The sequence below is a fragment of the Ornithorhynchus anatinus genome, chromosome 2 (genome assembly GCF_004115215.2).
Source record: "Ornithorhynchus anatinus isolate Pmale09 chromosome 2, mOrnAna1.pri.v4, whole genome shotgun sequence".
Taxonomy (NCBI): Eukaryota; Metazoa; Chordata; class Mammalia; order Monotremata; family Ornithorhynchidae; genus Ornithorhynchus; species Ornithorhynchus anatinus.
The window spans coordinates 81,083,307-81,108,638 of NC_041729.1; the positions used below are offsets into that span (position 1 = coordinate 81,083,307).

Consider the following 25,332-nt stretch of genomic DNA (forward strand, 5'->3'; position numbering starts at 1 on the left):
ATATCGATTGATTAACGAGATGGTAGGAGCCTGATTACCCTCCATCATCTAGACAGTCCTCATCATGACATAGCTTCTCTCTGGCAAGCTGAAGGTGTAAGGTGCATGCACGCAAACATTTGAAGATGGTGTGACTGACCTTGAGGCCTGTGCGTGTGAATGTGGCTGAAAGATCAGGTGCACGTTCGACACCCCAGTACACACTGTGTACAAGTGAGGTCCATGGGTTTGTTCCACATTGGACCAATCTCTTTGACTCCCTGCCATTTTGAGTCTTGTGCTCCATGAGGCTTTTGATGTAGAAAAGCAACATCCCTCCCAATTTTACCCACCAAACTTCTCTGTGCTGCCAGGATCTTCCAAAGGTCTGCAGCTATGTTGCATTGTTTGAGATTGAGAGTCACTGCAGTTTTAAAATAATGTTTCTGCCCTCTAAGGTCGTGTATGCCCCGATATGACAGCATGGTGGACCTGGGAATCAGGAGATCCGGGTTCTAGTACTGACCTGCTCTGTGACCATAAGTGAGTCACTTAACCCCTCTGGTTTCCTCATCTGAAAGATGGCAACATCTCAAATTCATCCTGTCTTCTCCATCCAAACTGCTACCACACTGAGCCAAGTACTTGTCATATCCCATCCTGACAATTGCATCGGCCCCCTTGCTATCCACCTTCCCACCAGCCTCTCCAGTCCATTCGTCACTCTGACAACCATATCATTTTTCTAAAAGGTTGTTCTGCGCTTATTTCCTCACTCCTCAAAAACTTTCAGAAGTTGCCCTTTAGACTGTGAACTCGGGGGCAGGCAATGTGTCTACCAACTCTGTTATATTGTTCTTTCCCAAGGGCATAGTACAGAGCTCTGCACACAGTAACCTCTTAATAAATATGATTGATTGATTGCCCATCGATCCCCACGTCAAGCAGAAACTCTTCACCATCATCTTTGAGGTCCTCGATTAGCTTTCTTCCCCTGTACTTATCCTCACTCCCTTCCTATTTCAACCAAGCTACATTCTTTGCTTCTGTAATACTAGCCTACTCAGTGTGCCTCTCTCTCTCATCATCCATTCCTTGCGCACACCCTCCCCCCGGCATGCAACTCCTTCCCCCTTTTAAGTGCAACAGATCACCACTTGTCCCATCTTTAAAGCTCTACTAAAGTCACATCTCCTCCAGGAATAATAATGAAAATTGTGGAATTAAGCACTTACTATGTACCAAGCAAGATAATCAGGTCAGTCACAGTCCCTGTCCCAAATGGGGCTCATAATTCATTCAGTTGTATTTATTGAGGGCTTACTGTATGCAGAGTAATCTGAGATGGAGCGGGGATAGCTTTGAATCTCCATTTTACAGATAAGAAAACTGAGGAACATGGAAGTTGAGTGGATTTGTCCAACAGCAAGTAAGTGATGGGGCCAGGTTTAGAACCCAGATCTCCTGGTTCTCAGTCCCTTCTCTTTCCACTAGCCCATGCTTCTTCAGGGAAGCCTTCCCTGACTCATCTTTCATCTCCCCAACCTGCTTGCCTTCCCTAATGCATTACCTACAAACCTAAGTGCTTTGAGGTATAGACTCATATTTATATCGTATTCACCCAAGTGCTTAGATCAGTGCTCTGCACACAATAAGCACTCAAATTACGATTGCCTGACACATGTATTCACCCCCCAACACCACAACAACACTTCTATATATAGCCTTGCATTCTTTGTTGCCTCCCCACCTGTTTATTTTAATGTCTCTCCCTGGTTAGATCATAAGCTTCCTGAGTATAAGGATTGTGTGTAGTCATTCTGTTGACTCTCCCAAACACTTACTACAGTGCTCTGCACCCAATAAGCACTCAAGTACTATTGATTGCTTGGCATTAAAATGCTCGCTCTTCCTACCTCCTAGATTGTGAGTTGGGGACTATGTCTAATCTGATTATTTTATACCTTCCCCAGCATTTGACACATAGTGAGCTTTTAACAAATACTATAATTAGCTGGTTGGATGACAGCAAGCTATCCATCCTCCTCCCATGTCCCACCACATTGCTGAACTGCTGATGAATTGACTCCATTCCAGGCCCTCGTTGTTGGTAATCTTGTCCTGCCTGTTGATGTTGCGTATGGTTTGGAGATGATGCTGATGAAACTCTTGCAGGAGCCGGATGGGTCTGTAGCAGGTCCAGGTCTCACAGTCTTATAGAAGGTTGGACACCACAACAGCCTTTTAGAACTTCATCATGGTATGGGACTTGATGCCCAGTTGAGGCCACACTCTGTTTTCCAATCTTCACAAAGGTACTCTTGGCCTTTTTCATTCTGTTTTCTATCTCTTTAGCCATGCCCTATTGTACGGCATGCTAAGTAGCAAAATTCTGGGACAACTTTGTTTTGTCTCATCAGAGAAGACCTGTGGGCATTTGTAGGGGTTCCTGAATGTTTTGGGGTTCTTGACTTTTGTTTTCTTCACTTATTGTTAGAGCAAAGTGCTGTGCTGCAGCTGTAAAATGACTGCAAGTCTTTCTGTCAAGTGCTTCTAGAGTACAGTCATCTGCACAAAGCAGTTCCTGAACCACTGTACCCCATTGCGCTTAACCTGTTGAGCCAGTGAAAGTTTCCCAGTGGATCAGAAGTGTGCTCTGGCAGCATAGACTATATTGAGCAGAATCTGATATACTACATAACCTTGTTTCACTCTGTAAATGATGGGGAAAGGGTCAGATGGGGTTCCTTCAACCCTTAAATCAACCAACCATCCCATTAGGAAGTCTCTGTGAATTTCTCATTTGCTTAGCAACTTCCAGATCCCTATCTACCAACTCTGTAGTGTGGTACTCTCCCAAGGGCATAATTCAGTGTTCTGCACATAGTAAGCACTCAATAAATACCAATGATTGGTCTGGTGCTGGTGTCAGGTATTCTGGTAAAATTGCTGAACAATAGTGAAGCAGTTTCAAACAAGAAGACATAGCTATGTAGTCATTCAAACATGTTTATTGAGCACTTACTGTGTGCAGAGCACTGTACTAAGCACTTGGGGAAGTATAACACATCAATAAAAAGTGACAATCCATGCCCCAAACGAGCTCACAGTATGGAGGGACAGTCACAGGTCATCCTTTTCAGCCATACCATCATTCATGATTGGGATCTAAATGATGTTATATTTGAATATGAAGTAAGTTGAAGTGATATGAAGTAATATGAAGTGGGCATTATGCTCATGCCCATGTTTTTGTATATACACTTATAGCACCAAGTAGCATCATGTGACTGCTCATAGAATCAACCCCTTGTGCCAGTGACATGTTTAGACTAGTATTCGCTCTTCCCTGCCAATATCACACACAAGCCTAACGGCATTCAATTTGAGCTGGCTGATACTGTTAGCACTACCAACATGAGCTGTCCAGTGCCTGGAAAACAGGTGCACGCAAAGTAAAAGAATGCTTGTCTAACATTTCCCCCAGATGAAACTGTGCGGCATGAAATTGTGCAACAGTTAAAGGAACTTTGAAGGGATTTGTGACTTTTTGGAAGATAAAATCCTAGATGAAATTAAGGTAGCACAGGAATCATGAAAGGAAATGGACTTTCTTGGTCCAGTAGAAAAGTTACAGGCAAAAATATAACCTAAAGATTCCCCCCAGCTATATAAACTTAGCATTGAACTGTTAAATGACCAAGATGCCATGAGGAAAAATATAGAGATAATTTGCCCAACATGTGTGGTGTGTCACATTCCTAGTTAGAAAATCAGTGTGATCCTCTGGAGTAAAAATATAAGATATGCTCTATATCTCTTTCTTTTTTGACATTACACAGTGTACAAAGTTTCCTAAGAGCAGAACTCTTAAATTTGAATCCTCTTTTGTTTGGTATTTTCCATTTTATATATCTACTGAAATAAAGGATACTGCTGTAGAATGTACAGCCCAACCAAGTGGAAACATGCCTATTCAGTACGATGATTTAGGCACTCACTGCACCAAGTGTTGTACCAGGTGCTGCCAGGTTAAACAGCATTTAGGACTGTGGTGACTCATTTTGGCACCAATTATATTTAAAAAATCACTTACCATCAGATCATCTAAAATGATAGATTTGCTACTAATAGTATAATAATTTAACAATTCCGTAAACTTAAGATGATGATAGGAAAATCTTTTTTTTTTCACTTTATAAACATTTCAGGTTTTCCTTGGTTAGATTTTAAGGTTTTTCCTTGGAAAAAGGGGTGATAATTATTTATTTGCAAATTATGTCTTCCCACTAAAGCATCTGGAGGCTCTAAAGTCTTTGAACAAATATAATGTTGATGTTGTGGGCTCTTGCAAACCTTCACATTTTTAGATACCAATATTTCACGGTTTCCTAATAAAATGAATTTTTCCCACACACTGCTCTTTGCTACCTTTGCCATTTTCCACAGGAAAATATGTATGAGGAAGGTGGGTAGCGGTAGGGCCAGATAAGGGCTCAGGTAAGGCCAAGACAGTGAGCGTTTGGAGGAGGAAGTTCCCTAAAGCAAGATTGCTTCCTTTCTCTTTTACTGGCACTGCCCATGGGCTCTGTCTCTATCGACCACTTTCATACATAACATTAGCAGGGCTATTTTTAACCCACAACAGCAACCACAGTAGGGGTAAGGACAGGGTGCTCTCAGGACAACTGCACTTCTTCACAGGGACCCCCATAAGGGCTCTAGATCCAGGACAGCTGTTTCTTTTGCCCAATTGAAATGGATCTGGGTAAACTTTAAAAAAAAAAATTTCAGTCCTATAAGTCCATTTAATTCAACCATGTGCCAACCAAGTACTAGTAAGAACTTATTCTTTGAAATGCTTTGAATTAGGTCACAGTTCTTGAGCAATTCTGTAATAAGGAGTCATTTTTATGTAGTACATAATCTAGGTAAAGTGTTTCAGAAAGTATAGTCTTTTGAAACCACAAGAGGCAGCATGGCTCAGTGGAAAGAGCACGGGTTTAGGAGTCGGAGGTCATGGGTTCTAATCCCAACTCCGCCACCTGTCAGTTGTGTGACTTTGGGCAAGTCACTTCACTGCTCGGTGCCTCAGTTCCCTCATCTGTAAAATGGGGATGAAGACTGTGAGCCCTATGTGGGACAACCTGATTATCTGTATCTACCCCAGCGCTTAGAACAGTGCTCGGCACATAGTAAGCGCTTAACAAATACCAACATTATTATTAAGAGGAACCTTGAAAAGCTTTGTGCTTACAGCAGAGAAGAGAAATTCAGTTGTTTTTCTTAATCCAAAAGGAGTCACTGATTCTATTTTTTTATAACTATGTGAATATTTTTATTGAAATAAAATATCGTAATGTATGATTCACAGAACTTACGTGAGATTTAGATGACAACAATGGTAACTTCTTGGATGACTTGGAGGTAAAATAATCAAGCATTTCTTCACTAACGGACAGTCCAGGGTGCTTTCCTGTTCTGAGGTCACTGTTTTGTAACAAGCCTTGGGTTTATTTATGGCTGGCTGTAGTGGAGCAGGTGGAGCAGTACAATTCCTTCTCTGTTTATGAACAGTTCGGTAGCGTGAACCACAGGATCAGATTGATTTCACCAGAGCCTGCCTGTTCAGGAGCTAAGGGAGAAGTGTATGCTGAGTGCTTTGAGAGATGCCCACCAAATTGTCTTTGTTGAGAAAATCTGCTGGCTTTCATTATGTCTTTGATTAATCATTTCTTGGTTTTTCCTGGAAGTTACATCATTAATCTTTAAGCCCAGCCTCAGAATTGGGAAATGCTGACCCTCAGACTTGATAGCTTTTAAACCCACGGCTGTTTTTGTATATCTTGATTTTTCATTTTAAAATAGCTACCGAGGAACTCAGAGGGCTCGTGAGGGCTGACCAGTTCTGGTTAGCTTTGTTTTCATTTTCTTTTTGTGTATTTCACGCAGTGAACATGTCCTTCATGATGTGTATTGGGCTGTGCATGGGAGGGCCAACTTTTCAGGTTTGTTTGGTTTTGTAAGCCATCTTTTGAGAGATTTACCTGGAAGGAGTGGTAATCTGGAGGGCAAAGGTGACACAATTCACTTTTTGCTTTTTAGCAGAAGCAGCAAATCCTTCTAGTTGGGGTCCAACAGGCCAGCTAAGCCATGGAGATTCTACCTGAGGCTTTCAGCTTTAGCGTTCTAGCTAGTAATAATTTTGCACTCTCTGGAAAGGACAAGATTGCAGTTTCTCTGCTTCAAAAGAAATGCATTTACTTCCAAGGTCTTCGCTTGCCCTTCATTACCGCTTCTTTGTCTTTGATCTTTTTATGTGCCGTGTTCCCCAATCCTGTGTCTTCCCCAAGTGGGTGACTGAGTGTGAACCTTAGAGAATAAGAATTAGAGATAATTTCTACATTTAGATTGTATTTCACCTTTTTTTGGCAAAGCTTGACCCTGATGGCCTAAGACAGTGAGTCATTGAGTGTTTATTAAGGCCAACAGAGCACAAATCCCCTGTAACAGGGACTAGGGCTATATTTAGCAAAGATACAGTCTCTACCTTAAATGAACTTATGAAAAGGGAAACAAACAGATGAAAAGATGATCCTAGCCAACGAAATATGTACATATAAATATACATATAGGGTTTAAAAGGTTGAAAGGGTGGACTGGGTCATGGATTGTGCTAGCAAGTTGGAAATTGAGGTTAATTGAGGAAAGGTGACCTTTGAGCTCTGCTCTCAAGGAGAGGAGGAAATGTTGTCTGATGAATAGAATTCCATTTCAGAGCAATGCCTTCTCTCTATACAGATGGAAGTGGGGGAATTGGGCTTGAAGGACTACAAGGAGTTAGACTTGGCTGGAAAAGCGTCTGAACTATGTGGAGTGGGAGATGGGAGAAGTAATTCATTCATTCATTCATTCAATAGTGTTGGGCGCTTACTGTGTGCAGAGCACTGTACTAAGTGCTTGGAATGTACAATTCGGCAACAGATAGAGACAGTCCCTGCCCAATAATGGGCTCACAGTCTAAACAGGGGAGACAGACAGCAAAGGAAAACAGAGCGAAACAAAACAAGCAGTCCAGCGCAGACATCATCAAGATAAATAGAATCATAGAGATATACACATCATTAACAAAATAAATAGAGTAATAAATAATATATACAAATATGCACAGTGCTGAGGGGAGGGGAAGGGGGAAGAGAGCAGAGGGTGGGGGGGAATCGCGAGGGGAGGAGGAGCAGAGGGAAAGGGGGTGCTCAGTCTGGGAAGGCCTTCTGGAGGAGGTGAGCTCTCAGTAGGGCTGTGAAGAGGGGAAGAGAGTTTGTCAAATGTGAGGAGGGAGGGCATTCCAGCTCAGTGGTAGGATGTGGTAGTCGTGGTACTGATTGAGTGCTCTTTGGGTGTAATGCACTGTATTAAGCCCGTAAGTACGCATAAATCAAAAAATTGGCACCTTCCGTGCCACAGTGAGCTTGAACTTTGGGGTAGACAGGAAGAAATATTTACAAGTAGAATAATAAAAGCAGAAAAATGGGGTGGGCCTAGCTAGTGAAGCTTTGACGCCCTTGTTCTGAAGCTTGCATTTTAATCCAAGGACTGAAGAGAGAGTGTTATAGCCCAAGCAAATGTTGTGAAGAATGGTTTTAACATTGGGGTTCAGGTTGCTCTGAAGCAGTTGGAGACTGAGAGCTTTAAGAAGGGGTTTTTCAGTACACACAGTTCTCCCGTATTATGAAGGTTGAGTTCTTGCAAAACCATGCATTAAGAAACATTTGAAATTCAGGACTCACCCATTCTAAGGCCATTAGTTTGCTCACAAACCCTTTCTTCAGACACTGGAGGGCTGTATCTGAACAGGCTTGTCTTGCAAGGTGGATGTTCTTTAATACTTTAGCTTAAAATGCAAAGTGAAAATATCCATTATAGCTGAACTGTGTATAAACATGAGGTAGCCAGGGCCTGATCAAGAAATATTTCTTGATATTGCAGTGTTGTTCTGTTGTGTATGAAGCTTTGAAGTCAATACAGCTGGATTATGTTCCGTGGAAACGTGGGTGACTGGTAAAGTGAGGTAGCAACAACTTTGTTTCCATATACTGCCCTCATCTTGCAGGAAGTGAAAGAAGGATAGCACCAACTGCAAGGCTTATGGCAGAAGCACTTCGGATATGCTTCCCCAGCAGTAGCTTTTGGCAGCACTATGTTTTGTTTTTTTAAAAAAAAGGGGTGGATGGCGAGGAATGCTAGGCTGTACAGAGAGAAAACGGAAGGCAGGCTAAGTTCAAGTTATGGAAAATTGCTGGGAGCAGGGTTTAGGGGAGGTAATTGTCTTACCTGCAGTGATGGTACACAACTTGGAAAGGAAACAGTGAAAAGGAAACAGTGCACAGTGCCTTCCCAGGTTGCATGTACTGTGGAGTGGTCGTAACCTGAGGTGCACGTATATTTCCTTTTAGTAATAATAATAATAATGATGGCATTTGTTAAGCGCTTACTGTATGCAAAGCACTGCTTTAAGCGCTGGGGGGGATACAAGATGATCAAGTTATCCCAAGTGGGGATCACAGTCTTAATCCCCATTTTACAGATGAGGTATCCGAGGCACAGAGAAGTGAAGTGACTTGCCCAAAGTCACACAGCTGAAAAGTGGCAGAGCGGGTATTAGAACCCATGACCTCTGACTCCCATGCCTGTGCTCTTTCCACTGAGCCACGCTACTTCTCCACTTCCTCTAATTAGTGGAGAGCGAAAGATATTATATTACACATCACCAAATAAAGTATTAAGCCATCCCACTGATCAGTTACACACATTCCCAAGTCACCAAGGTGTTCCCATTGGGAGCTCTCCAGCTCTTACTACATAGGGGAACCCCAAATCCCTGACCACCAGTGATCCTTCCCAGAGCAAGTTAAGTGCCTCTATTGCTCGTTTGCAAATTTGACAAGCCCTGAGTTTTCCAGTTATGTGGATTCCAGATACAGGAATATTTCCTAATATGGGAGATGCTCTTATTTCTCTGGATGTAAATGGGGCTCTGGCCGTCATGGGGAGCATAGCATCATTCCTGAAATGGAGCCGCTTCCCCAGCATTTAATGAAGACTAGGACTAAGCAGATGAATGAATGAATGAATCACATTTCATTCTTAAGGAGTTTCAGTGGGCCTGAATCCCACTGTGGAGGTTTCTGAAGGAAAGAGGTAGTTCTCTGAGGGCGAGGCTCATTCATTGCATTTTAGGTGTGCTGACCCCTGAGATTTCCTCAAATGTGGGAAACTTGACTTCATTATTTGTGGTAGTGGGGGATTGTGTTGGTGCTTTCCCCTGATGTTTGTTTTAAAAGTAGCATCACCTAGCGGAAAGAGCATGGGCCTGGGAGTCAGAGGACATAGGTTCTAATCCAGGAATACTACATCTGTTGTGTGACCTTGGGCTAGTCACTTAACCTCTCTGTGCCGCAGTTACCTTATCTGTAAAATAGGAAGCAAGACTGTGAGCCCTATGTGGGGCAGGGACAGTGTCCAACCCAATTATCTGCTATCTACCCCAGTGCTTAGTACGGTGCCTGGCTCAAAGTAAGCACTTAACAAATACCAGGAAAAAAAATAGCACCAAGGAAGAACCCAGTGACAGCATAACTACTATGTTTTGGGATCCCAGTTAAGATAGAATTCAAAGTCAAATCAAACAGCAGTTGGCTGCCTTGTAAGCTTTCAGGCTGTTTGAAGCTACTTGATCATCTATGATTGAGTATTCTTTAAAGGCCAGAATATTTGCATTCGATTACTGACGAGTATGCTCATGAAGGAATGGTACATTTTAAACTCTTCCCTCAAAATGTTTGCTTTGAAGATCTTTCTAGAGGTTCTGAACTTGTGCAGAAGGCTCTTTCAAGTGAAATTTAAGTTATTTTAAAATAAATTTAGGTACCCAGATTACATTTGCTGAAAGACAGTCTGACATTTCAATCTACCGACAAGATTTTGGAAGAACTCCAGGCTCAGCTTGAAATGCTGTCTTTCTCTTGCCTTTTTTATACAAATGGAGCTCTTATATTTTTAACAGAAACATTATTTTCCTTTTCAAAAGTTTTTAACTGTTCCATTCTCCAGAAAGTAAAAAGCTCATATAGTTGTCATTCTTGACTCCTGGATTTCTCAATACTCTTGATAGAATTCTTGCAATTATCCTGATTAAAGCTGTTGAATTAGTTTCTTGGGTAAATAATAGACCAATTCCAAATTGACAAAAGAGGAAAGTCACTGACTTTAAACCCAGTTCAATCTTTCACACTTACACATACTCATAATTCATCTTCATTTGGTCACTTGATTCTGAGGAAGACTAGGGAAGGAAAAAGGAGGACTGTTTCCCAGGATTGCAGTTTAGGTGGATAAATAACTTTCAGGAAATTCATTTTTGTCCATTTAGCTACTTGAATGCCAATTTCTTGCAAATCACAGTATGGACTCCTATAGCCTGCTAGCCTAGTCTACTGAGCTTATCCAGCATTGACTGTTATTTACAAGATATCGATGCTATCAGCTCTACATTTGCATATAAAGTACTGATAGAACATTAAACCACTAATCATTGCCAAAATACCGAGCACCAAGTTTTTATGGACTTTTACTTTAGTGGCAGAAATCAATCTAGAGCAGGTTATAAATTCAGTTGAGAATAAATTTGCTCTCTTATGCTTATAGCTGATTGCTCAAAACATTACAAATCATGGCTCATTATTAATATAGGGACATGTAAGCAATGGTTATTCACTATAGTCTTTTGAGATTTAACTCAGGGGCAAAAAATATTTTCAAATGTTGATTTTAAATAGCTGCCTTCCTAGGGGAAAAGATAGACTTGAGTGGGTTATATTAATCAGAAATGTTCCATCTGCCCTTAGAAAACTATGGGGCCACTGCAGAGATTATTTGTAGAAAGCGGGAAAGTGAAAAATTTCATTGCAAAATGTCCTATTTAAAGGCAGATCTGACATGGCTCCAGATGTGTAGAACTCATGGTGTCAAAATTGCCCATACTTCCTTTCCAGTGGCAAGATCCATTTTGCAGTAGACAGCCTCCTCCCAGGATTTTGGGCCTCATTTTTCAGCCTTCCTGTGGACTCTCTTCAGGTTTTCCCCATTCCTGTTTCTCAGAGCCTTGAAAGGCTGTAGTTAGTTGGGTGTTTGGGGAGGGATTTATTCCCGGGACTATTGCAACCTACTTGTAATATGGGGTTGATGAAATGCCAGAGTGGGTCAGTAGAGCATTCACCTCTATCTTAATACTCCAAAGTAGAAGAAACTTGATAGAACGTTATCAGGTACCTTTTGGAAGCGTGACAGGAATTCTGGGTGTTTCCAGTTAAATAAAGGGCTTCTCTCTAAAGCTTTCAAATTGAAACTGTCGGGTGGGGATCTCCTTAAAATCTCCCCTGCCTCTTTAGTTCCTCCTTTCTCCTGCCCCTACTTCATCTCTCCCATCTTTCCCAGCAATTTCTCAAAAGGAGATCTGCCAACTCCCCGCTAAGCAGTGTGGCGCAGTGGAAAGAGCATGGGCTTTGGAGTCAGGGCTCATGAGTTCGAATCCCAGCTCTGCCACTTGTCAGCTGTGTGACTGTGGGCGAGTCACTTAACTTCTCTGTGCCTCAGTTCCCTCATCTGTAAAATGGGGATTAAGACTGTGAGCCCCACGTGGGACAACCTGATTCCCCTATGTCTACCCCAGCGCTTAGAACAATGCTCGGCACATAGTAAGCACTTAACAAATACCAACATATATACCTCTGACACCATCCCTTCTTACCATGTCAAAACATTGCACCCTGTTCCTTCTTCTCTCCCTGACCACCATCTTCAACTGTTCACCTTCCAATGGCTTCTTCCCCTCTGCTATCTATGTAACCTCTATCCTAAAAAAAAGAAACCGCTTGACCCCACAGCTACCTTCAAATATCACCCCATCTCCCTCCTACCTTTCCTTTCCAATCTCCTTGTGTGAGTTATTTACACCCACTGCCTCCACTTCCACTGCTTCAATTTTCTCCTTGACCCCCTCCAATCTGGCTTCTGCCCCCTTGGCTTCACAAAAACTTTCCTCTCTAATGTCATGTGAAACTCCTTCTTACTAAATGCATAGGCCTTTCCTCCACAATAATCCTCCTCAGCCTCTCCTCTGCCTTCAATCCTGTGGACTACCCCCTTATCCTGAAGATATTAACTAACCTTGGCTTCAGTGACATTGTCCTGTCCTGGTTCTCCTCCTGTCTTTTCTGCTGTTCATTCTCAGTCTCTTTTACGGGCTCCTTTTCTGCCTCCCACCCATCAAAAGTGGGAGTCCCTTCAAGGCTCAGTTCTGGTTCCCCTTCTATTCTCTGTCTACATCTACTCCCTTGGCGAACTTATTCTCTCCCATGGTTTCAAGTCTCCTTGACCCCCTCCAATCTGGCTTCTGCCCCCTTGGCTTCACAAAAACTTTCCTCTCTAATGTCATGTGAAACTCCTTCTTACTAAATGCATAGGCCTTTCCTCCACAATAATCCTCCTCAGCCTCTCCTCTGCCTTCAATCCTGTGGACTACCCCCTTATCCTGAAGATATTAACTAACCTTGGCTTCAGTGACATTGTCCTGTCCTGGTTCTCCTCCTGTCTTTTCTGCTGTTCATTCTCAGTCTCTTTTACGGGCTCCTTTTCTGCCTCCCACCCATCAAAAGTGGGAGTCCCTTCAAGGCTCAGTTCTGGTTCCCCTTCTATTCTCTGTCTACATCTACTCCCTTGGCGAACTTATTCTCTCCCATGGTTTCAAGTGTCTTTTTTTTTAGGAACTTATGAAGTGCTTACTATATGCCAGGCTCTGAACTAAACACTGGGGTAGATCCAAGCTGATCAGGTTGGAAACATCTCCATCTCTGTGCAGATGATTTCCAAATCTACTTCTCCAGTCCTGACCTATTCCTTCCACAGCCTCACAGCCCTCCTGCCTTCAAAATACCTCTCCCTAGATGTCCCAATGACACCTCAAACTTCACATGTCCAAAACCAATGTCTTCATTGGTTCATTTCATGTCTTCCCTCAGCAGCATGGCTGAGTGGAAAGAGCCCGGGCTTGGGAGTCAGTGGTCATGGGTTCTAATCCTGGCTCCTCCACTTGTCAGCTGTGTGACTTCGGGCAAGTCACTTCACTTCTCTGTGCCTCAGTTTCCACATCTGGAAAATGGGGATGAAGACTATGAGTCCCATGTGGAACAACTTGATTACCTTGTGCTTATCAGTGCTTAGAACAGTCCTTGGCACATACTAAGTGCTTAACAAATACCATTATCATTATTCATCTTCCTACACAACCCTGGCCTCCCCTTGTCTTTCCTATCTCTTTAGACAACACCAGTATATTCCCTGTCTCACAAGCCCATGTTATCTTGGTGTTATCTTTGATTCAGCTCTCACTCTAGTCTACATATTCAGTCTGTCACCTAGCGTTTTCAGTTCTGTCTTCATAGCATCACTAAAATCTGCTCTTTCATCTCCATCCAAATTGCTAGTATGCTGAGCTAAGCACTTACCCTGTCCCACCTTGATTAGTACATCAGCCTCTCTGCCTCCTGTCTTTCTCAACTCCAGTCCATACTTCACTCTGCTCTCTGCCTCATTTTTGTAAAAAAAAACAACCAACATTCATTTCACATATCTCCACTCCTCAAAAACCCCCACGATTTGCACATCCACCTTGGCATCAAACAGAAACTCCTTATCATCAACTTTAAAGCATTCAATCAGCTTCTCCCCTCCAATATTACCTTTCAGACTTCTTTCTACAACCCAGCCTGCACTTTTTGCTCCTGCAATGCCAGCCTGCTCCCTATACCTTAATGTTGTCTTGTCAGACAACCACCACCAGCCCCTTGTGTATGTCCTTCTTCTGGTATGGAATTCCCTCCCCCTTTGTTTTTAACAGACCACCACTCTCTCCACTCCCTCTCCCTCTCAGACTTTATTAAAATCACATCTCCTCCAAGAGGCCTTCCCTGACTAAGCTTTCATTCCCCTACTCCGACTAAACTTTCATTCCCGTATTCTCCGTTCTGGGAAGGAAGAGAAGTGACATAGAGTAGTGGATAGAGCACAGGCCTGGGGGTTAGAAGGTCATGGGTTCTAATTCCGGCTCCACCGCTTGTCTGCTGTGTGACCTTGGGCAAGTCACTTCACTTCTCTGTGCTTCAGTTACCTCATCTGTAAAATGGGGATTGAGATTGTGAGCCCCACAAGGATAGGGATCCAACCCAATTTGCTTGTATTCACAAGTGCTTAGTACAGTCCCTGGCACATAGTAAGCACTTAAATACTATAATTATTATTATCATATGTCACCCTTGCACTTGGATTTCTACCCTTTAAGTACTTGATATTCACCCTACCTTTGGCCCCACAGCACTTAAGTTCATATCGGTAATTTTAATGCCTGTCTAGCCCTTTAGACTGTTAATTCCTGATGAGCAGGGTACATATCTACCAACCTTCTTGTATTTTACTCTGACAAACACTCTAACTGCAGTAGTCACTCAATAAATTACATTGATTAATATTAAATTCTGCATTTATACTGAGGGCTTAATTTATTTCCATTAGTTTGATCCTTTGAGTTGGAATTACATGGAGGTTTTTGTTGGAAAAATTAGTCAATTTTTCACTGAAACCCTTTCAAACTTTTTTTTCTAGAAATGTCTCCTAGCAACTTAAAACGGTTTGGGTAACCTTATGACACCGTACTTGCATTTATCTTTCAAATAAGTACAGATACCAAGCTGCTGAATGTTTTGATCATGGTCTTGCTGCCTAGGAGTAAGAACAGCCTTGCTTTTGGTGAAAGCTATTCTAGTGTAAGAGAGTGTTTGGTATACACATATGGCCACAGGAGACAATCTTAAAGTCATAATTGCCTGTTCCATCTGGTCTCCAGAGTATTTTTGAGAGGGATGTTTTTCTCACTTTTTGTGAAGGATTTCGTGCCATACGCATTGGTAGAATGAATGCAGTCATCAAAAATGTAATACCTGTTCAAGCATGGCCATTTTGACTTGTCTAGGCTTGTTTCAGGCCCTATTTCAAGATGTCATATTTTTACCTGAGCATATTTCTTTCCATGCCATCCCTAAGGTTCCCCTATTAAGAGATGGGCCTTCTGTAGCTGTTGCTAACAGAGCTGAGAAAGTTAAAGGTCTGAGCTCTAAAGTGAAAAGTTTTGAATGTTCTGCAGTTATAAAATACTGATGAGCATTATATGAAACAAATAATCAAATAAGCAAATATATCTGGCTTCTTGGATAGTGGCAGCTTTTTAATAAAATGCAACCATTGGATAAACACAAATTCTCCTCTAATCCAATTTCAATTGAAAGAATTTTCCCACAGTGACTCCCAAGAAGTAAGATGGGTCAAAAAAGCTATATGGAGTATTTGTGCACAGTGCTCTGTATCCTCTATGTGAAATTTACACAAAGTAAATACAAAATACGGTCCTTGTTATCTCCCTAAAAGGGGAAATAAGAACTCAGAGTCCCAGATAAGCAAAAAACATTGATGCTATATTGATGAGTATTGAAAAAGCCCATGAAGAATAGAAAAATATAATTTATCGATCTGCCTTTTCCTTCAAATCCGTCTTTCCATTTTCAAACCTTCCTGAAATGTCCCTTTCAGGAAGCCTCCCTTGATTAATTCCACCACCTCATGACCTATCAGTCCCAACAGCCTTCTTAACACTTCATATAATGAATGCAAACATTCAAGATTGGTGTGTCGCAATCTTGAAACCTTACTTATTAGAGAAGCTTAATGCCCTAATGGAAACAGCTTGGGCCTGGGAGTCAGAGGATTTAGGTTCTAATTCCAACTCTGCCACTTGGCTGTGTGACTCTGGGCAAGTCACTTCGCTTCTCTTTGCCTCAGTTACCTCATCTGTAAAAATGGGTATTAAAACTGTGAACTCCATGTGGGACATGGACTGTGTCTATCCTGATTGCCTAGTACCTACCCCAGCATTTAGTATAGTGTCTGGCACATTCTAAGCACTTAAATCAATCAGCCAATGATATTTCATTCATTCAGTCATATTTACTGAGCACTTACTGTGTGCAGAGCACTGTACTAAGCATTTGGAAGAGTACAATATAACAAACAGACACATTCCCTTCCCATTCATTGAGCCCTTACTATGTGCAGAGCTCTGTACTAAGCACTTGAGAGAGTACAGTACAACAGAATTAGCAGACACAGTCCCTTCCCATAATGAGCTCACAGTCTAGAGGACGAGTTTACCATTTAAAAAAAATCATTGATCTGTATCATCCTACCAAAATACCTGTAATATTTCTTAAGTCCTTACTCTGTGCCAAGTCCTGTACTAAGTACTGGGGTAGGTAAAAGATAATCAAATCATTCACAGTCCTTGTCTCATATGGGGCTCACAGTCTAAGTAGGAGGGAGATCAGGCATTTACTCCCCATTTTATAGTTGAGGCAACTGAGTCACAGAAGTTAAGTGACTTGCCCAAGGTCACACAGCAGACCCAGAGCCAGAATCAGAACCCAGGTTGACTTGCCCAAGGTCACACAGCACACCCAGAACCGGAATTAGAACCCAGGTCCTCTACCAAGCCTGTATTCTTTCCACTAAACTACATACCACGCCCTATTAGTTGTATCCGTGTTCTCTCTCTTACTCTGACTCTTTGTCTTCTCCATTAAATTGTAAACTCTCTAGCGGCAGAAAACGTATCTTTTACTTCCGATGTTCTTTCACAAGTGCTTGGTACAATGCTCTGTAAGCCCACTGTAAGCCCTTAAATACCATTGATTGGTTGAGTCACAAGAGCAAATACTAAAGAAAACTGGAGTGACTGGAATAAGGCAAGGTTAATCCAAGAAGACTTTGGTAAAGGTGAAGAAGGTCGTGAATATACATCCACAATAATTTAAACCATGATGCACCAACCTTAGAAGAGAAGGGCTTCTGTATGCAGTAAAGCACTTAGTAAGTTCTTAACAAGTACCACAATTATTATTATCATTATTATTAGTAGGAGTAATAGTCTTTGTTAAGTGCAGGGCACACAGCTGTCGTACAAGTTTTTCTTACTTCAAGGTTTAAGGGTGATTTATCTTGCTTCCTCGGTTGTGATTCATTGAGTCTTTCTTTGACCACTCAGAGCTGACTTGCTGAAGAATAGCCATAACAATAAATAATAATGTTGGTACTTGTTAAGAGCTTACTACATGTCAGGGACTATTCTAGACACTGGGCTAGATACAAGTTGATTAGTTCGGCACACAGTCCCTCTCCCAGTTTGTTTAATTTGATCAAATGTATCCAGTTAGTAGCAAGAATCAAAGTGTAGAATGGGTCTTCAAAGCCTTACCAAAGGCACATCTCCTCCAATAGGCCTTCCCAGACTAAGCCCCCTTTTATTCATCTCTCACTCCTTTCCACATCACCGTGACTCTCTCCCTTTGCTCTTCGCTCCCTCCCCCTGCCCCAAAGCACTTATGTATATATTTGCAATTTTATTTATATTGGTGCCTGTCTCCCCCCTTTAAACTGTGAGCTCACTGTGGGCAGAGATTACCTCTCTTTATTGCTGTATTGTATTTTCCCAAGCACTTAGTACAGTATTCTATGCTCAGTAAATACTTTTGAATGAATAAATGAATGCAAATGGTTTCTCCTTTCCTTTTTCTATTTGGTTTCATTTGTTTGTGATATGTTTTCTCTCTTCTGTTCAAAGGGAAGTCATTCTACAAAAGTGGAAGCGGTGGTCAGAACTCTTAAGAGAATCCAATTTAAATGTCCAGGAGCTAAATCCCTTGTATTTTCAACGGTAAGATCAGGATTTCCTCTTAGATTTATCAGCTCTTCTAAATTGATGTGTCCAATTCCATTTATAATCGAAAAGATACTTAAAATAATTGCTAGATTTTCTTGTTGCTGTTTCGCACTTGAAAGGTTTAACCTGCCATTCAGAGTCACCTAACAAGGAGCAAAAACACAGCAGCCCTGTTGGAACAAGGAGCAAGTAAATAGTACATGAGTGTTTATCTGAGTTACTATTTACTGGAGCAACCACACCAGCCAAGTTATGCATAATCGATGCCATTAGGATTGGTTCAGTGAAAGTCATGGCGATTTAAAGGGCAACCTACAACAAAATCAGCAATCATCACAATGACCTTGCAGCACCTCTTGACCCCATCTTGAGACTCATAAACAACCTATTTCAGGATGTGGAAATCAAATTAAGGGAGAGGAATGACAAACAGTGGAATGCCAGTGCTGAAATAAACCACTCCAGGCTGTGCCGATGGCAAAACAAAGGATTTCTGTACATCACTGTACAATTCCATCACACTATCAAAGTTCCTCTAAAGAGTAAAAAAGCAGAGAATCCTCCAAAGATAGCAATGATGTCTCAATTTTTTCTTGAAAATACCTTCTTCAAATAGTAATAATGATTATAGTGATATTTGTTAAGCACTTAATGTGCCAAATGCTGTTTTAAGCACTGGGGTCCTTTAAGCATTGAGTCATTTCTGACCCAGAGCGACAACACAGACACATCTCTCCCAGAACTCCCTGCTCTCCATCTGCAATCATTCCGGTAGTGTATCCATAGAGTTTTCTTGGTAAAAATATGGAATTGGTTTACCATTGCTGCCTTCCACGCAGTAAATTAGCGTCTCCGCCCTCGACTCTCTCCCAGCCGCTGTTGCCCAGCGTGAGTGAGTTTTGACTTGTAGTAGATTGTCTTCCACTCTCTAGCCACTGCCCAAGCTAGGAATGGAATGGGTAGGCCTCTGCTTGACTCTCCCTCCCGTAGCCGAGACTGGTAGAATACTGGAAACTCTCCAGTTGTGACCCTGAGAGGTGAATCAAGAAAGCAGTGGCTTTTTTTGAGCCAGAGGTTCAAGAGGTTACTGAGAATGAGGCAAAAATGAATGGGAATCCAACACTGCAAACAACAAACAGATCAGCACAACATCCAGAATCAAGTTTTTGTTTTAAAAAAGGTTGGGGCTGTCAGCTCTGTATCAGTCTTATCAGCCCCATTTAACACTTCAGGCAGACTTTATCATCAGCACCATCTTCTTCAAAAATGAAGGAAAGTAATATTATTCAAGTATAGAAACCGTTAAATTTCTTATGTGGTGACAACTCTTTTTGAAGACTGTGGAATTTTAAATATTTTTATAATAGGAGTCAATTGGGAAAATTTTCCCACTCAGATCACAGGCACACCGAATTGAGCCAGTTATCTAATTCACACAAAAAAAGCCAAGGAACAAGGAGGTTAAATCTAGAGCACTTGTTTCTTACAGCTCTAGGACTTCAGAGAGCAGTCTCTGCAAGTCCTAGAGTCAGTGAAGTTGGCTACTCTAGTCTAATATTGAAGAAAATGATGCAACATCCATTTTCTTGAGTTCCAGGTGAAAAACAGCTGCCAGGAGCTTTAGAATTGTTTCTCTGTTCCAATATTAAGTTTAACAGGTGCCCTAGGAACATTTGTTTAGCTACCTACAGTGAATTCCAGTCTAATGATGTCTTGTGATAAGACAAATGGGACTTACCACTGTTTCTAAATTTATACCATTTCTCCTTTAAAATATATTGGTTTCTACTTTAAACCACTAGCCTTCTTTATAACATTAGTTATGGGGGCTAAGAATGCATGATCACCATGGGGAGACAGTTTCATACATGGCATATGTAAAGACAGGAAATGAAAGAGAAAGTTTAAGACAGGAAATTGGAGTGGGAGAGGAGGTGGAGTTAGGGAGAAAAGAGAAGGAATCTGATCTATCACCAGGGAGGGTCAGCATGGCCATTTTTACTTCAGATGAAATGTCCGCTACCTGATCGTGGAAGCTCTCTAATATAAAAATTAATTACAATAACTATATTGCTCATCTATGTTTAAGTACACCATTAAGCAATTTGGGTAGGTAATTAGGTATCTGGCCAGCTTTGGTTCAGGAATCAATCCCGCATTTGTTAACTGATCCTACAAAAGAACTGTTTCTGACTAGAGATGCAGTTTTCAGGAACCAATTGTGTCATAGGTCCAAGGTCTGATTATAAAAGTGAATTGGAGGTCTTTGCATTATTATGATAACTTCCTAGCTAAGTACAGTTTTGATTTGCATTATTTTTATTTCTTTCAGTGGCAAGATGTGCTAGATATTATTTCAAAAGCTCTGTATGACAACAACATGGTGTTTGCACAAATAAATGGAATTCACAAATTCCAGGTATGGTTATGTTTTCAACTATTTTGAGTAAAGGATAAAAACCATTATCTTTGGCGTATATAAAAAAGTGAATTCCAAAGGCGATATGTAGGTAAAGTGCTACAGTTTTTAGTTGATGATTAATAAACATGCTAATCAAGTTCCATCAATCTCTGCATTTAAACTCCTGCAGGACAGAACTTCATCTCCATGCACTTCTCCTGGAGAAAATTTCTTCCATACTCATGCCTAAACTAAACTCTTTATGACTGATTAGAGTTGACTGATTTTCTTTTTTTGCAGTCAGTGCCGATTGAAGTTTCATTAATGTTACACATTTTCTTTGATTTCGTAAAATTTGCCCCCTTTTCTGGATACCATCAGTGTATCATAAAGTGACTAGTGACTAGTCACTGGCATCCAGAACTAAACTTTCTACCAAGGCTTTGAGGCTGTCCACCTCTGGCCTAGTTTAGCAATAGACTCATAGTCTTTTTCACCCTTCTTCATTGTACTTTCTCCACCCACCCTAACCAATTTACTGCCCCTTCCTCCTCCCCCACTCCTCCCCCTCCCCCCCACAAACACACACTGCCATCAAGTCTTTGCTTTGCCTTTTCTCTGCCCAAAACACTATCCCAACTCTTTGTCAAACTGCTTCCCTACTCTCCTATTAGACCCATTTTCTCCATCAGGCTTTCCAAGATTAACTCTACCTTTCAAAGCATTCCAGTCCTTCCCAATAAATCAATCAGTCATATTTATTGAGCACTTATTAAGTACAGAACACTGTACTAAGCACTTAGCAATGCCTCTTGACCCTTTTCTACCTACATAAGGCTTCTCGTTTGCAATATTGCACCCTTATTGGTCCTTATCTGCCGCTTATATATTTTGTCTACTCCCTTTTATATGTTTGTGTTCATTCTGTCTTCCCCATTATATTGTAAACTCTTTGTAAATTCTTCTATTTTGTAATTCCCCCTACAGCATTTAGTACAGAGCTTTGCACACAATAGGTTTTCAATGAATTCAGTGGACTGAATAAATGAACAGATGCAATCACCTGCTCATTTTGAAGGCGAAAATTTCAGTTTCACGTGGTGACATGTGAAGTGATAATCTACATTTTGTCTTTCAGGAGAACCTGTCAGCATTTAAATATGATCCCAAGATCAATATTTTGCTGCTGCCCCTACACACGGGTTCTAATGGATTAAACATAATCGAAGCAACCCATGTACTCCTGGTAGAACCTATACTGAACCCTGCACATGAGCTTCAGGCCATCGGGAGAGTGCACCGAATTGGACAAACCAAGTAAGATGAAAAATTAACATCCTTACCATAGGCTCTATAGCAGTCAATCACCTTGCCCCCTCCTATCTTATCTCACTGATATCACCCAGCTCACTCACTTAGCTCTTTTAATGCCAACCTACTCAGCGTACCTCAGTCATGTCTTTCTCACCACCAACCTTTCCCCCTTGTCCTGCTTTTGATTTGGAATTCCCTGCCCCTTCATGGCCAACAGACAATCACTCTCCCCACCTTCAAAGCCTTATTAAAATCACATCTCCTTAAAGAGGCCTTCTCTAAGTCCTAATTTACTGTTCTCCCGCTCCCGTCTGTACTACCCTTGCCCTTGAATTTGCACCCTTTATTCATCCCATGCTTAGTCCCTCAACATTCATTGCATATCCAAAATGTACTTATTGGTATTAGTTTGTCTCCAACTCCAGAATGTAAGGTCCTTGGTGGCTGGGCACGTATTTACCAACTACCAGCTATGTCTACCAACTCTGTTGTATTGCCCTCTCCCAAATGCTTACTTCAGTGCTCTGCACACAGTAAGAGCTCAATAAATACCATTGATTGATCCGATACAGTTGCTGCCAGGTTTTCACAACCCAAATAGCCCAACTCTTTCCTCTGCCAGGATGGAATCTTAGGTCTGGAAGAGATCTCTACAGTCTATCCGCTCCTTCCAAAATTACACCTGTCTGGAAGTTATCATCTATATCCTTAGAGAAGACCCAAAGCTTCTTTGTAATGATGGGCCTCAGCCTCAGCAGAAGCCAACCCCACTTCTCTCCACCTGGTCTCCCTCCAAGTTACTCTTCATAAGCCCAAGGAAGGCCATGAGCCCCGAGGCCTCAGGGACCCTGCTGGCAACAAGTCAGCCAGCTGGAAGTGCCTGAACCTCACTTCCAAGATGCGTCGCCACATGGCTGACATACCCTCCCTCCCAGAAGTGAGTTCTCAGCCACTTTCCTGAATGGCTGGCATCCATAAAACAATATGGTGAGTTTTTTGCCAGCATCTGAAAATCTTTTATCACCAGTAAATGAGGAGCAGCATGGCTAGTGAATAGAGCATGGGCCTGGGAGTCAGAGGACCTGGGTTCTAATCCCTGCTCTGCCACTTGTCTACTTGTGACCTTGGGCAAGTCATTTCACCTGTCCATGCCTCAGTTACCTCACATGTAAAATGGCGATTAAGAATAAGCCCCATGTGGGACAGGGACTACGTCCAACCCAATTTGCTTGTATCCACCCCAGTGCTTAGGACAGTGCCTGGCACATAGTAAGCACTTAACAAATACTATGGATATTATTATTATATAATATATATTGTAGTATAATAATAATTGTGGTATGTTTGTGGTATTAATAATAATAATAATAATAATAATAATAATAATTGATTAAAGTGTTCAGGGCTCTGAAGACTTACAGATCCTAGACACCCAATTTGGAGAGAATAAGATGACTTGCTCCTTCCTAAAAACACCCTAATTCTGCTCTGCTGCCCATTCAAAATTGAATGCAGTATCGGGAATTGTACAACTACCTGGTCGCACTAGAGCATGGGAGGAATGACCACCTCTAAGATAACTAGGATCCAGGAACAAGGAACATGCAGCACCCTCGTATTACAATCACAAACACTTGGGTGATCGTCAGCACAGTGCTGGATCTTGAGTGTAATACGCTGCAGGCAGTTTGCTCCTTGAAACAGTGAACCACTGCATACTGCAATCATGGGAGCCGCCACATCGTTTCAAAGCTAAACTACTTTGGACATCTCCAGTCTAATCTGGAGGTTACAGGCTCATGTATAGAGAGATGGTCCTCCCTCTCTGAGAAGGAATGCGAGAAGAAGTTCTCCTGGTAGCCCCTTAAGATGTCTTGAGCAGTTGAGATTCCAGAGAATTTACCTGAGGAATATAGGTGTAGTCTGCACAGGGCAAAGAGATGTCCCTTAGAAAAGTCCAAGTCCACATTTTTCTTAAGAGTAGAAGCAGTTTCAGGTTTGTAGTTCATTTAAGAGATATAATCAGTGGGAGTCTCACAATGGAGAATTTTGTTCTGACTTAAGGAATACTTTGCTATTGATTTTATCCTTGGGGGACTTGGCCCCAGATTGGGCCAGTGATACCTTGCCATGTCCCCTGCCATGTACCTTTCTCTCTTTAGCAAGGAAAATGGTCCTAAGGATGTATGGAGGTTCTTCCACCCTGGAACTCCCTCCCCCTCTATGTACCCCAGACCATCACACTTGCCCACCTTCAAAGCCTTATTTAGTTCACATCTACTTCAAGAGGCCTTTTCCCGAACAAGCCCTCATTTTCCCAATTCCTTCTCTCTTTTGTGTCACCTATACACTTGGATCTGTACACTTGAGAACTTGATATTCACTACACCCTCAACCCCAAGGCACTTGGGTACATATCAATTATTTATTTATATTAATGTCTGTCTCCCCAACTAGACTCTGAACGCGTGGGCCAAGAACATGTCGATCTCCTCTTTTGAATTTTCTCTAAGTGCTTAGTAATAACAGTAATGATAATGGCATTTAAGTGCTCACTATAAGCACTTTGCACCATAGTAAGCATTCAACAAATACGATTGAGCAATTGAGTGATTGAAAACCAAGTTAGGAGGTGGGTGTGCCACTGGTTACCCAGTCCTGCAAAATATTGTAATACATATTATCAGTTATTTATATTGATGTCTGTCTTCCTCTCTAGACTGTAACCTCACTGTGGGCAGTGAGCATATTTACCAACTCTGTTCTATTGTACTCTCCCAAGTGCTTAGTACAGTGTTCTGCACACAGAAATTACTCAACAGATACCATTCCTGAGGATGATGATGATGACAAAACCAATATCCTCTACTCCATCCAAATCCACCTCGCCTTCAACAATGTGGACCACTCCCTTCTCCTGGAAACATTATCTAGCCTTGCGTTCATCAACACCGTTCTCTCATTTCTAATAATAATTAATAATAACTATGGTATTTGTTAAGTGCTTACTATGTTGCCAGGCTCTCTAGTAAGCCCTGAGGTGGATACAAGCAAATCAGGTTGGACACAGCCCCTGTCCCCCGTGGGACTCACAGTCTCAATCCCCATTTTACAGATGAGGGAACTGAAGCACAGAGAAGTGAAGTGACCTGCCCAAGGTCATACAGCAGACAAATGGCAGGGCAGGGATTAGAACCCATGACCTTCTGACTCCCAGGCCCATACTCTCTCCACTACCCCATGCTACTTTTCAAGAACAGAGAAGCAGTGTGGCTAATTAAGAAGCAGCATGGCTTAGTGGAAAGAGCATAAGCTTGGAAGTCAGAGGAAGTAGGCTTCAATCCCGGCTCCGCTGCTTGTCTGCTGTGACCTTGGGCAAGTCACTTCACTTCTCTGAGCCTCAGTGATCTCATCTGTAAAATGGGGATTAAGACTGTGAGCCCCATGTGGGACAACTGATTGCCCTGTATCTACCCCAGCATTTAGAATAGTGGTTGGCACATAGTAAGTGCTTAACAAATACTGTAACTATTATTATTTCTCCTATCTCTCTGGCCAACTCTTCTCAGTGTTTTGGGTATTTTTGCTGGCTCCTCCTCTGCCTCCCACCCTCTGACTGTGGAGTTTCCTTGAATCTTTACTCCTTAAGCACTTGATATTCACCCCTACTCTAAGCCCAAGAGCACTTATGTATTATGATTATAATTATGCCATTTGTTAAGTGCTTACTATGCATCAAACTCTGTTCCAAGCACTGGGG

General features: G+C 41.8%; 1 protein-coding gene and 2 non-coding genes across 3 annotated transcripts in view; 2 read left to right on the top strand and 1 right to left on the bottom strand.

Annotated features, from left to right (window-relative positions):
• SHPRH (SNF2 histone linker PHD RING helicase) overlaps positions 1 to 25,332 on the top strand; it is a 131,788-nt gene that overhangs the window by 101,704 nt on the left and 4,752 nt on the right. The window contains exons 26-28 of the mRNA XM_029056420.2: positions 17,759 to 17,851; positions 20,190 to 20,276; positions 21,397 to 21,575. Coding sequence (XP_028912253.1) covers positions 17,759 to 17,851; positions 20,190 to 20,276; positions 21,397 to 21,575 — 359 coding nt within the window. The remainder of the gene's footprint in view (positions 1 to 17,758; positions 17,852 to 20,189; positions 20,277 to 21,396; positions 21,576 to 25,332) is intronic.
• Positions 9,147 to 9,304, top strand: LOC114809771. Its single transcript, XR_003757549.1, has one exon. It is a non-coding gene; the product is annotated as a U1 spliceosomal RNA (small nuclear RNA).
• On the bottom strand, positions 18,760 to 18,897 carry LOC114809515. The gene has a single exon (XR_003757294.1). It is a non-coding gene; the product is annotated as a small nucleolar RNA SNORA7 (small nucleolar RNA).